At 40.2% G+C, this 12,370-nt stretch overlaps 1 protein-coding gene across 1 annotated transcript in view; it reads right to left on the reverse strand.

Annotated features, from left to right (window-relative positions):
- The window catches only part of LRP5 (low density lipoprotein receptor-related protein 5), a 129,707-nt gene that overhangs the window by 31,413 nt on the left and 85,924 nt on the right, over window positions 1-12,370 (reverse strand). The window contains exons 7-11 of the mRNA XM_009327423.1: window positions 10,097-10,313; window positions 8,232-8,521; window positions 5,940-6,166; window positions 5,424-5,608; window positions 1,233-1,556 (exon numbers count right to left, since the gene is read on the reverse strand). Of these exons, the coding sequence (XP_009325698.1) occupies window positions 1,233-1,556; window positions 5,424-5,608; window positions 5,940-6,166; window positions 8,232-8,521; window positions 10,097-10,313 (1,243 nt within the window). The remainder of the gene's footprint in view (window positions 1-1,232; window positions 1,557-5,423; window positions 5,609-5,939; window positions 6,167-8,231; window positions 8,522-10,096; window positions 10,314-12,370) is intronic.

Here is a 12,370-nt window from a genome sequence, read left to right on the forward strand (position 1 = left end):
CCACCCCCCCCCGGCCCTTTCCCCCCCAGGCCGTTCCCCAGCCACTCTTCCCCAAGCCTGTAGCGCTGCAGGGGGTTGCTGTGACCCAAGTGCAGGACCCGGCACTTAGCCTTGTTGAATCTCATGCAATTGGCCTCAGCCCATTGATCCAGCCTGTCCAGATCCCTCTGAAGAGCCTTCCTACCCTCCAGCAGATCAACGCTCCCGCCCAACTTGGTGTCATCTGCAAACTTACCGAGGGTGCACTTGATCCCCTCATCCAGATCATTGATAAAGATATTAAACAGAACTGGCCCCAGCACTGAGCCCTGGGGAACAGCACTTGTGACCGGCCGCCACCTGGATTTAACTCCATTCACCACAACTCTTTGGACCCGGCCATCCAGCCAGTTTTTCACCCAACGAAGAGTACACCTGTCCAAGCCACGAGCAGCCAGTTTCTCCAGGAGAATGCTGTGGGAGATGGTGTCAAAGACTTTAATAAAGTCCAGGTAAACAACATCCACAGCCTTTCCCTTGTCCGCTAAGCAGGTCATCTTGTCATAGAAGGAGATCAGGTTAGTCAAGCAGGACCTGCCTTTCATAAACCCATCCTTTTCATCCAGTTAAAATTTCCTTATATGCTAATGTGCCAGGATGCCCAAAGCTTTGTTGGTTTATTTTTTTTTTAAGTCAACAGTCCATTTTCTATTCATCTGCTATTTTTACCAGAAGCTTAAATTCGTATTGGGCAACTAGTGAACTGGCAGGCTCATATCACACATGGGGGAAAACAAACTTACACGAATTTCAAGTGCATGTGCATGTTGCGCAGACTACTTAGGAGGCTGTTTTATTGGATGTTATTTTTGCTGACTTTATTAAACACTTAAGAGAAAAAGACATTTTTTGTTCAGAATTTCTCTTCCACCCACCTACACACTCGGGTAAGAACTGGGAAAGCTTCAATCACACAGTTGAATCACCTAGAAAGTACTTCTAGTAAAACAAGAAAGACCAGACTTGACAGCGCTGTTATTGCTAAGATTTGAAATACAAATCTTCAGCCCTAATTCATGCCACAAAAATGGATATAAAACTCCATATTCTGTCCTCATATTTAAAGATCACCTTTAAAGCCAGCACCTTTGAAATAGACTTGTGATATCCCTTCCCTTTCTATACTGAAAGGGATCACAAACACCTGGGAGCCACAAGCACTGAAGAATATAGTAGCAAACAAAAAGGCTTACAACTACAGTTCCTGCTGTTGGGATCCAAGGTATAATGAGCAGCACAGCCACACCTAAATCCATTTGGTATGGCAAGGCACAAGTGACCACAATGGCCATTATTTTGCACACAATCATTCAAGCCATCCTGACGTGAAGAATGGAAGACCAATATATCCATCACAAAATCCAGATGGCCCTGAATAAGTGTCCTGTTCTTCCCACTGGTCTTGTCTGCTCTTTCTATGCTGTGAAGATTCCAGTCTGTCCAGTAGATGTAGTCACTGTATTGGGTTAATCCAAATGGATGAGGTAGATCATCTGCTATGATTTCTCGTTCTTGTCCTGCAAAAATAAGGATAATCAACTGAAGGACAATTCCCGAATTATGAAATGAAGAGTGTGACTGGCATCAAGAAAAAGTTTTTCCTTCCCTTTTTAAAATAAAATCTCATTTCTCAAGTCAGTATCATGGGATTCATTATTAAGCAGTATCTGCTCAAGAGGTAACCTGAACACTTGCATTCAAAAACCTTATCCCGATACCCTCTTGCCTATAGAGCAATTTGAAACTGTGCCAGTGTATTGTCATTTAAATAAATACTGCTCTATATGTCTCATGCTTATCATCCCAAATAGATATTGGAAAACATATTCAAGAATACTATCGGCTCCAGGAATCACTCAGGCCAATAAAAAACTCAATTAATATATATAAAAGCAACAACATACAACAAACTTGAGATTCACAGAGAAACAGCTATGAGAAATTATGGTGTTTCACTCAAGAAACACAAATCTTTTGCAGTGCAATTTAACATACAGCTACCCCAAGAGACTAGGAAACCATTTGTTTGGCAGAAATCCCAATACTCCCACACTCAGTGGCTCCGTTAGCAACATTCACAACAGATTTAACACCTTCTAGAGCATTAGATGGCCTCTGCCAGAGATGCACTACTGAAGTAATAAAGTCTTACTGTAAATCACCTTCCTAAACATTTTCAAGCATATACCTCTATGAATCCCTGCCACTTTACATCAAATGAAGATGTAGCCTTCATCAGAATCATCTCCTCCTGCCTCAAACAAATGTCCAATGTTAGATTCTACACAACACCTCATTTTTCTTCCCCCGCCCTACTTTCCATCATGCCCTCTTCCATTTGGCCAAGACTAGAGAAGGAATGAAAAAACCAAAAACTAGGACATGAAGCCACTTCCCTATAAACCACCAGAACTAAATACAGAGGCAACCTTCCCAACTACTTTTAGGCATCTAAAGTGTCCAAGTTAGGGGCACAGATACCCTGCACACTCTCAGGTACTTCTTAGAGCAATTCTGGTCCACAGTGATGAATTCAGGGGATAGGCTCTTTTGAAGGAAGCAAATAAGCTGTCTAATTGAATTTTGATAGTTGGTAGATGGAGGAAAATCTCCCAAAAATCTTCCTGCTCGGTAATATTTATAATGCTCAAGATTAAGCTGGGACAGCATTCGTTCATCCACTTAAGAGTGCTTTATTCATTGCTGGTGGGGTAGACATTTCTATCAGCAACACTCATTCAGATCTCTCCTGGCAAGGAGACCGGCACTGCATAACGTAGGCCAAGCCTAATAACATTTCCTTAACTGTTGAGCCCACTTGCTAGAAGTCTACCTGAGTCTTTATAATCTGCTAGCTAAAAAGACATCATACAACATTGTTAGCTTCAGCGCTCATCCTTCTACCTTCTCACCACAAATAAATGCTAACAGTAGGTTCAGCTTTAGAACCAGTTTAATTTACCACAGATGATTTCATAGAATCATAGAATCATTAAGGTTGGAAGAGACCTCCAAGATCATCGAGTCCAACCGTCAACCCAACACCACCACGCCCACTAAACCATGTCCCTAAGCGCCTCATCTACCCGTCTTTTAAATACTTCCAGGGATGGTGACTCAACCACTTCCCTGGGCAGCCTGTTCCAATGTTTAACTACTCTTTCAGTAAAGAAATTTTTCCTTACATCCAATCTAAACCTCCCCTGGCGCAACTTGAGGCCATTTCCTCTCGTCCTTTCGCCAGTTACTTGGGAGAAGAGACCGACACCCACCTTGCTACAACCTCCTTTTAGGTAGTTGTAGAGAGCAATGAGGTCTCCCCTCAGCCTCCTTTTCTCCAGGCTAAACAACCCCAGCTCCCTCAGCCGCTCCTCATAAGGCTTGTTCTCCAGACCCCTCACCAGCCTCGTTGCCCTTCTCTGGACACGTTCCAACATCTCAACATCCTTCTTGTAGTGAGGGGCCCAAAACTGAACACAGTATTCAAGATGCGGCCTCACCAGTGCTGAGTACAGGGGCACTATCACTTCCCTGCTCCTGCTGGCCACACTATTTCTGATACAGGCCAGGATGCCGTTGGCCTTCTTGGCCGCCTGGGCACACTGCCGGCTCATGTTCAGCCGTCTGTCGACCAACACCCCCAGGTCCTTTTCCGCCAGGCAGCTTTCCAGCCACTCTTCCCCAAGCCTGTAGCGCTGCATGGGGTTGTTGTGGCCCAAGTGCAGGACCCGGCACTTGGCCTTGTTGAATCTCATACAGTTGGCCTCGGCCCATCGATCCAGCCTGTCCAGGTCCCTCTGCAGAGCCTTCCTACCCTCGAGCAGATCAACACTGCCGCCCAACTTGGTGTCATCTGCAAACTTACTGAGGGTGCACTCGATCCCCTCATCCAGATCATTGATAAAGATATTAAACAGAACTGGCCCCAGCACTGAGCCCTGGGGAACACCGCTCGTGACCGGCCACCAACTGGATTGAACTCCGGTTCAATTGAACTATTCAATTCAATTGAACTATTGAATATTTCAATATTGTGTTTCTTCTCAATGCCACAATCAGTTTCTAGTTCAAGCTTGCCTCCAGCTATTTTGTTTCTCTAAGTATAATGCAGAAGTTTAGTGAGAGGTTTGATGGATCATGCCCTCTGGATGGAAAAAAACCAAGTCTAGATAAAGAAACAATCTTACTGCAATTTCAACAGTAACATCTATTCAGTAGTTGTCATCCCAAAGCAACAAATACAAGAAATGCAAAATCAGTGATAGCCTCAGAATCCAAAACTGCATCACTCTCTCTGTTTTTCTGAGCTTAGTAGAATCTCTATACTCTGAAGATATGCACACACAATAACACCTTAAAAAAAAGAGTCTCACCCTAATGGTAGCTTTTGACAGATTAAAACAAAACAAAACAAAAAAAGTTGCAGGGAAATTATATGTCATCAATCAAGAGCATTGTTGTAACAATCCTGTATGAGTTTGCTTAAATACCATATCTTCTGCTACATAAACTTTGATTTTTACATTGGAATCCCAGAGGCATTAATTCCCATCTTACAAAGGTCTCTCCTTGGAAATGGAGCAGGGATAGGATGTCAGGTCAGGAACTTCTGGATTCCATTTCTGATCCTCTCATTGATTCACTGTGTGGCATTTGGAAACTTAATAAGTTTCTGTTTTCTCAAAAAGGAATTCATATCTGCTTCAGCTAAAACCTGGAAGACCATTTAATATTTACAAAACATCTGGAGATACAAAAGCTCTATGTCAGCTGCAAAACTCCCTTCTTTTATCCAGTTAATTATCATGTCAATATCAATGTGCAAGTTTAGTAAATCTTAGCACACCCCTTGTATGTATAAACAAAATTCCAATGGAAGATACGAAAATACAAAAAGTTGTGTACAAAACATGTTATGATACACTGCAGAAGTAGCTGCACAACCATTCAGACTACAGGAAACACAAGCAGTATTTTGGTTTTGAACTAATACAACTAGTCTGAAGCTGGAAACAGAGATAATACTTCAACAGCAAATTAGTATCCAGACTGAGAAGTCAGGGGTGGTTTACAGTGAACCTATAAGTTGTCCTCACTTTGAGAAACTCAGAGGTCATCTCTGCTTTTGTAAAACACAGGCAGTTTCATATCCATACAGAGAAATGACATCATATCTCACCATCATTATAAATCATTATATGGTTATTAATTTAGGAAGCTTTTTTTAATCTCCTTAAACATTTAACTCTCCATTTCCTCTCATAAGAAAAATGTACACACAGATTTAATATCAATTATATTATTCCAATTTCATATTATTCAATTGCTTTACTATGGTCAGTGCATATTTCTGTACTGGCTGGTGTAATATAACACTAGATTACCTAGCATATTTGACGACTCAATCATGCTTGTGTCTAAGTCAGTCCAATATAGCCTTTGGTCCGTGTAATCAATAGTGAGGTCATTGGCACGACCCACTTTATCCACCAAAGTGATGCTGTTTGTTCCATCCATATATGCTCGAACAATCCTAGGTTTACCTCCCCATTCAGTCCAGTACATGTATCTGCAATGAGAAGGGGAACAAAAAGAGTACATCAGCTAGGTAAGATTGTGTTTAGCTGCATGCTTTGATTTTTCTAAATTTATTTTCAGTTCTTTAAAAAAAAAAAAAAAAGGAATAACCCATGTGGTTATGTGCAGTATTACAGTACTTTTTTAGACAAAGGCAGAAAAACATGATTGACAATTTTAATTTTTCATTGTAACCCATAGGGTTGTGGAACGTTTATTGTCTTTTCAAAGACACTGAAGAAATGGAACTATATAAACTGCCAATTAACTTGTCACGTACAAGAATATGCACACAAAGCTTTGAAAAGAACACTGCCCCTTACCCTTTGGTAGGATCAAGAGCCAGAGACCTTGGGTTGTCCAAGTCCTTCCACACAAGGACTTGCCTATACTGTCCATCCAGGCGGGCTACTTCAATGCGATTTGTTCCAGTATCTGCCCAGTAGAGGTTCTTTCCCATCCAGTCTACAGCCATTCCCTCAGGATAATCTAGCCCAAACTCAATCACATGTTCAACAGAGCTCCCATTCATGAAAGCTCGGCTTATGGTCTGGAAAACAATTGTGTAGAAATATTACAGCGTTTATGGATACCCCACTGAAGTAAAAAGGAATAATTATTATGAAGTTTAGTGTACCAAAAGAAATTAGTAAAAAAAAGTCAGCCAGTGTTACATTTTTTAAAATAAATTTCTGTTGTCAAAAAAGATATAGCAATTCACAGGATAAAAAGACCTGATTTTTCAGAAAGCTAATGGTTTCTGATGACCAGTACAAGATGTCTTAAAAGGATATGATTTTCAGAAAGCACTATGTATCTGCAGATTCTTCCTTGCTCCTTCTCCCCTCTCTCAAATAGATTGCACACAAAGTTTTTTTTTTTTAAATTGCTTAATTCGCTGTAATGTTTTAAGTCTCAGAAACACATTTCAATTCAGAGAAATCTGAATTAAATTGTTTCTCATGATCAGTCACCTTGAGCAAGTTTGCTGATCCCGTCCACATTTTAGTCATGCACACTCAACAAAACAAGTCATAGGGCAAGGACTGTGTACATATAAATAAGCCATTCCTAACAAGGAGCACTGAAACAACCCCCAAGTAAATAGTTCTTAACTTCCGGGACCAATGTAGAATTACCCACCCTTGTTATCTACAGTAAGCAATCATTCTACATGCCTGCTAATATTTCAGCTATTAATTTCTTAATAATTTGATAAATGAATGTATCAGGGTAAGAGACATTTTATATTTTTTAAGGTAAATGTCAAAACCAGAAATCATGTAGTATATTTTTACAGGTATAACCCACATCTCAGAAAAAGTATGATCCCTTTTCGAAAATGAGTCCTCATATAACCAGAGGCAGGAAGAAATCAGGGAAGTGGTGGTCACCAAAGGAGAGGAAGATGACTATGGGCTCTGAAGTTACACTACCTGCTGCTAAGCTGCAGGAGGTGGGGGGACAGGGGGAATGAAAACCCAGATATGCTGAAACATACGCTGATACATATATGAAAATACAGTATGCTGGATAATTCAGGAGGCCACAAACAAGTAAAATATTTTCCAGTTCTGCATAGAGTGAGACTGGGATCTACGCACTGACGCAGTTGAAGTATTTTCCACTACAAATGGTTAAGACAACCATAGCTCTAGCTCTCCACGTGCTTGTGTGAGATTTATTTAGTAACTGTGTCTGCAGTACACTAATTTATTACATTGGCACTGTTCCTGAAGGAAAGGTATCCACACCACAAGCAGCACTGTTAACACTGAAGCACAACCCTCATTAGTCTTCACAGAGAGACTATGGAAACTGCACGTGCCCTGCAGTCACTAGAAGTGAGCTTTTCCCTATTATGGCTTAGGCACAGTGGCAAGGAAATTTTGATTGCTCTTGGAAAACCTATTAAGAGGCTAAACAGAGGAATCCAATTCCAGTGAAGTGAATCTGTCATTTTCTACCATTATTTAATTCACTTCAGAAAGCCAAGTAACACTGATGAAGAGGCACAACCACGCACTTTAGCATGCACCTGGATGTGAACCAAACATGTCACTGGAAATGTCAAACTCCTGGGGAACACACTGAGATAGAACTGGGGGCAGGCGGGGGCTTAACACAGCGTGGAGGGGACTGGACAAGTTCCCTGGCCTTTTCTGTGCCAAGCTGGAGCCACAGACTAGCACCAACCAATCCAAAGTTCACTTGCCAAATGTTAATATGGAGTAAGATTGCCTTCCAAGTCAAAACTGGAAGAGGATAGAAAGCTCAGGGGGTTGCCAAGCTTGATGTTTAAATTTCTCTACTATGTGACATGAAAACAGCTTTTCTACAATAGATACATATATGGATGCAACACATGCAGCATCCAAGACTGAGGCATTCGGTATGAACAGACCCCACTTTGGATTTTTATTTGAAGCAGGAAGATGCCTGTCACCCAACTGTGCATTCAACAATTAAACTGTCTTCATCTCCAAGAGTCTCCTTGGATGCAAGTCAATGACAACATTAGCAACTGCAGGACAGATCATGTAACAGAGACCTTTGTTAGATCAAAGTAACTGTTTTGTGGCTTTATATTCAGGGAATTCACATGTCAGTAATACCTTCAAACTAACATCAGTCCAATAGATTCTGTTATCAGAGACATCAAAATCCAGAGCAGATGCTTCCTTGACTCCAGTAAGAGGAATAGCAACATCGTTATTATTGGTTTCAAGGGAAATCCTATGAATTGCTGCTCTGCTTGTGAAAACTAAGAAGGCTTCAGGAATGATGCAAGTCTTCATGTCACTCAAGAGCTCAAGGCCAATGGGACAGGCACACCTGGTCTCCTGGGGTGTAAAGAAACACAGATGGCTGCAGCCTCCGTTGTTCTCTGCACATGAATTAGTTCCTTAAAAAAACAAAACAAAACAAAACAGATATTGGTACATTGTGGAGGTAGGGGGGAAAGGGGAAGGGGGGAGGCTGAGCAGAAACAGAGTGTAATTATAATTTTTCAAAATAAGTTCACACTATGGGTTGTCAACAGGGAATTCTAAAAAAAAACATTCAAAACTGTTTCTTTCCTTCTACCCAAGGATTAGGAAGCTGGTCCTATCCCTCCTATAGTACAAATAACAGCTACAAACATATTCTTCTAGTTTCCCCAAAGATTAAGTTCCTTCACTGAAGGCAGGTAATTACATACATGTTCAGCTTGGTTATTTTTGGCCAAGTACCCCATCTTTGTATCTCTTTAAAACCATCAGTTTTGCAAATGTTCAATAATACAAAACCATGAGAAATGAGCTGGATAACCGCAGTTCTTTCCCAGTTGTTTAATTTAAAGCTGAGAAGATTCATTAGCAGAAGCAGTTCCAACAAGATCACCACAAGCTCACACTTACTTTTTTGTGTGAACAACCATGACCAGATGGGGAGGGAATGTGGAGGGGACAGTAAGGACCAAAAGATAAATGAGTGCCTTTCTCCATCTGCTGGAACCAAGGATTTAGGTATTTAAAGACTGTTACCACAAAAAACAGTCTCCCAAGATCAGACTCAGCCAGGTTTCTTTTAATTTTCCCTTTTTAGGGCATACATATTTCAGACTGATGCCGCAGCTTGAGGACTTGATTATCCGTTAAGTAAAGCTTCCTAAAAGGCTGGAAATCCATGTACTGGCAGGGTGTAATTTGACAACCTACTTTATGTGATTCTGTTGCAATTACTTATTCTCAGTAATTTTAATAGCTGACCAACGAATCCATTTACTGCTATGGCCAGACTCCAACGTTCTAGGTCCTAGACAGATCTGTGGTGAACATGCACCTCTCATGAGTTACTACTGAAGCCAGGAGGTCCTGTGACATACTCCTCTGCAGAATGCTAGCAGAAGACCTAAAACACTGGCTGCACCTTTCAGCAGATGCAGTGGAAGAACACGGAGCTCCAGCTGCTGATCCCATGTTAAGGGCAAGATTTAATTGTTAAGATTTAAGTACGATTTAGGTGTTAAAGTTAATACTTAAGTGCCACATGCTTTGAGGCAACGTTGTAATGGCCACTAACACTGCCTATACCACCCGACATAGTAAAAAGCATTCTGCTAACTGGGATTCTGAACATCACTGGGACTTTGTACTGGAAGAAAAGAGCAACAGAAAATGGAGCAATTCTGTGAGCACCAGAAGTAATGATTCCTATAGATTGGAGGCAGGAATAAAATTATCCTCACAAAAATTCAAAGAGTATAGTGGAAGCTGTGCAAGACTTATGTCAACTGTCACTAAAAACTGGAAGCCCATACTTCTTTTGCAACACTGTATTTTCCCAACTTTACAAAAAATAGGTGCAGTATTCCTTTAAAATGATACAAACATATGAGACTACAGTTATTCTTATTACAAGCGATCAACAGTTACTTAATGAAAGCAAGCCCATCTAGAAACTACTATAGATCCATCCTGTGATTGCTCATGCTTACCAAACACTTTGGTAACACTTGTTGCTTTAAGGCCCATTAAATCTGGAAGCTGATCAATAATGATGTCTCTGCTAGCCTTTATCTTGTGAACTCTTTCAATGCTTCGTCTCTGCCAGTCAGTCCAGTATATGTAATCTCCCAGCAGCGTGAACCCAAATATATGTGGAAGCTTATCTTCTAGGAGGGTTTTCCTCATTGTTCCATCAACATTTATGACCTGTGGGATGCATTAAAAAAAAGGAAAAAATAATCTTTTTTAATGCGGGTACAATTAAAATGGCAATATCAATCATATTTTGACAACTCCTCAATTTTTACACAAGAACCTCCTGAAATTCACAGCATGCTTCTTTCAAAAGAACATACGTTTGACATGAGGAAAAATTTCTTTACTGGAAGAGTGGTTAAACATTGGAAGAGGCTGCCCAGGGAAGTGGTTGAGTCACCATCCCTGGAAGTATTTAAAAGACGGGTAGATGAGGCGCTTAGGGACATGGTTTAGTGGGCACAGTGGTGTTGGATTGACGGTTGGACTCGATGATCTTAGAGGTCTTTTCCAACCTTAATGATTCTATGATTCTACCTCTAGGTTTGTTGAAAGAAAACTATACTGGAATGACAAGACTGAAAGTGGCTTATCTAACCCCTTCTCCACTGAAAAAAGTAAGCAACATGAATTTAACTTGCATCAGTTCAAATGTGCGAAGACCATCGCAAAGGGAGTGTTTTTTGGGACAGGAGTGAGGTTCAGGAGATTTTTAATCTCCATTCCTGTCTTGGTCTCACTACTGAACTCTGTCCCCAGAAACAAGGGATTGCTGGAGTGACCTTCAGCACTCAACCATGGGGAACAGAGGCCATCAGAATTCTTTCAGGGCACAAGGCCACGTAGAATCTGCACTTTCTGAAATTTCAGTTTTTTACCATAAAAGAATTAAGTTTTTCTCACTCTTGTGATAAGCAAGATCTTTAAGATGTGGAATAAGTATTGACTTATATAAATCTGTATTTCTAAAACTGCAGAGAAAGCAAAATAGTATTGGAGATGGGATAAGCCCCACAGATATATATATATATGCGCTATTGGTTAATTACTACAGTGACGTTGTGCTACGCCACTTTGCTTGGCATAAGGAAAGAGATTCATATAGACTGACGCTGATCAATAATCATTGGGCAAGACAGGAAATTAAAACGTGCACATAAAATTCCCGAGGCCACACACCTAAAGTCTCCTCCATCTCCTACACAATCTGTAATAATCTTCTCAATCATCCCGACACCTCTTATCCATGGCAAAGAGTGTATATTTATAAGACCCAGGCAAAATATTTATCTGACAAATCCCCAGATTCCCCCCCCATCCTACTTCTTGCAATTGGTAGTTGCAATGTAACTACAATATTTTTAAGATGCTACTTGAAAATTTATACTGTGAGCAGCATCAAGTTCAGTATCATATTAAAACCAAAACAAAAGACCATAACTTAAGACAATTTAGTTTCCAACGTGATTCAATCAAATCTCCATTTGTTGCTAGAAATGCTTCACAGGTGGACAACTGCTATGCTTTAATTTAGGCTACCATGGCTTGTGATTGAGGTTATATATAAATAGTCCCCTCTTTACTATTATTTGGAAATTACTTGTTTATTCAGACTCAAAATACTAAACCTGTACCTTGTAGGTGATTAAGTTGCCTTCACCGTGCAACGCTTCTATTTTCTCATGATTTAAAGACAGCTATAGTCACTTCAACACTGTATTCTCCTAACTTTTAAATTGCTAAGTGTTTAAGCAATATTTTTTTCTTATTAAAAAATGTCTGTAACTTAAATGCAATGTAATATTAAACCATTAAATGCCTAATGATATTGTGGGCAGTCAAAATCAACCATCAGTTTTACCACAGTTTAATACAGATATTATAAAACAGTAAGTTGTAAGGCTTTGTCCATACATGGTAAGCAGCAGAAGCACCTACAATTTCTTTTTTTAACATGACCAATGACAATCACCACATCTTACTAAATTAGCATGTGAATTTCAGTACGTTCACGGACACCCATGGTAGACATCCAAATAAACTAAAAAATGAAACTTTGAAACCTTATAATACTTTACAAATTTGTGAAAACAACATGCATTTCTTCCATGATGCAGTTGATTTGGGTACATTTCCCCTTTAGAGAAAAATAAGATGTGGTCACCAATTTTACTACATAAATTTTATCTGAAAAAAATTGTTAAATGCTAGCACACTGTATTGTGTTT

Source organism: Pygoscelis adeliae, unplaced genomic scaffold, assembly GCF_000699105.1.
Source record: "Pygoscelis adeliae isolate BGI_AS28 unplaced genomic scaffold, ASM69910v1 Scaffold451, whole genome shotgun sequence".
NCBI classification, from domain to species: domain Eukaryota; kingdom Metazoa; phylum Chordata; class Aves; order Sphenisciformes; family Spheniscidae; genus Pygoscelis; species Pygoscelis adeliae.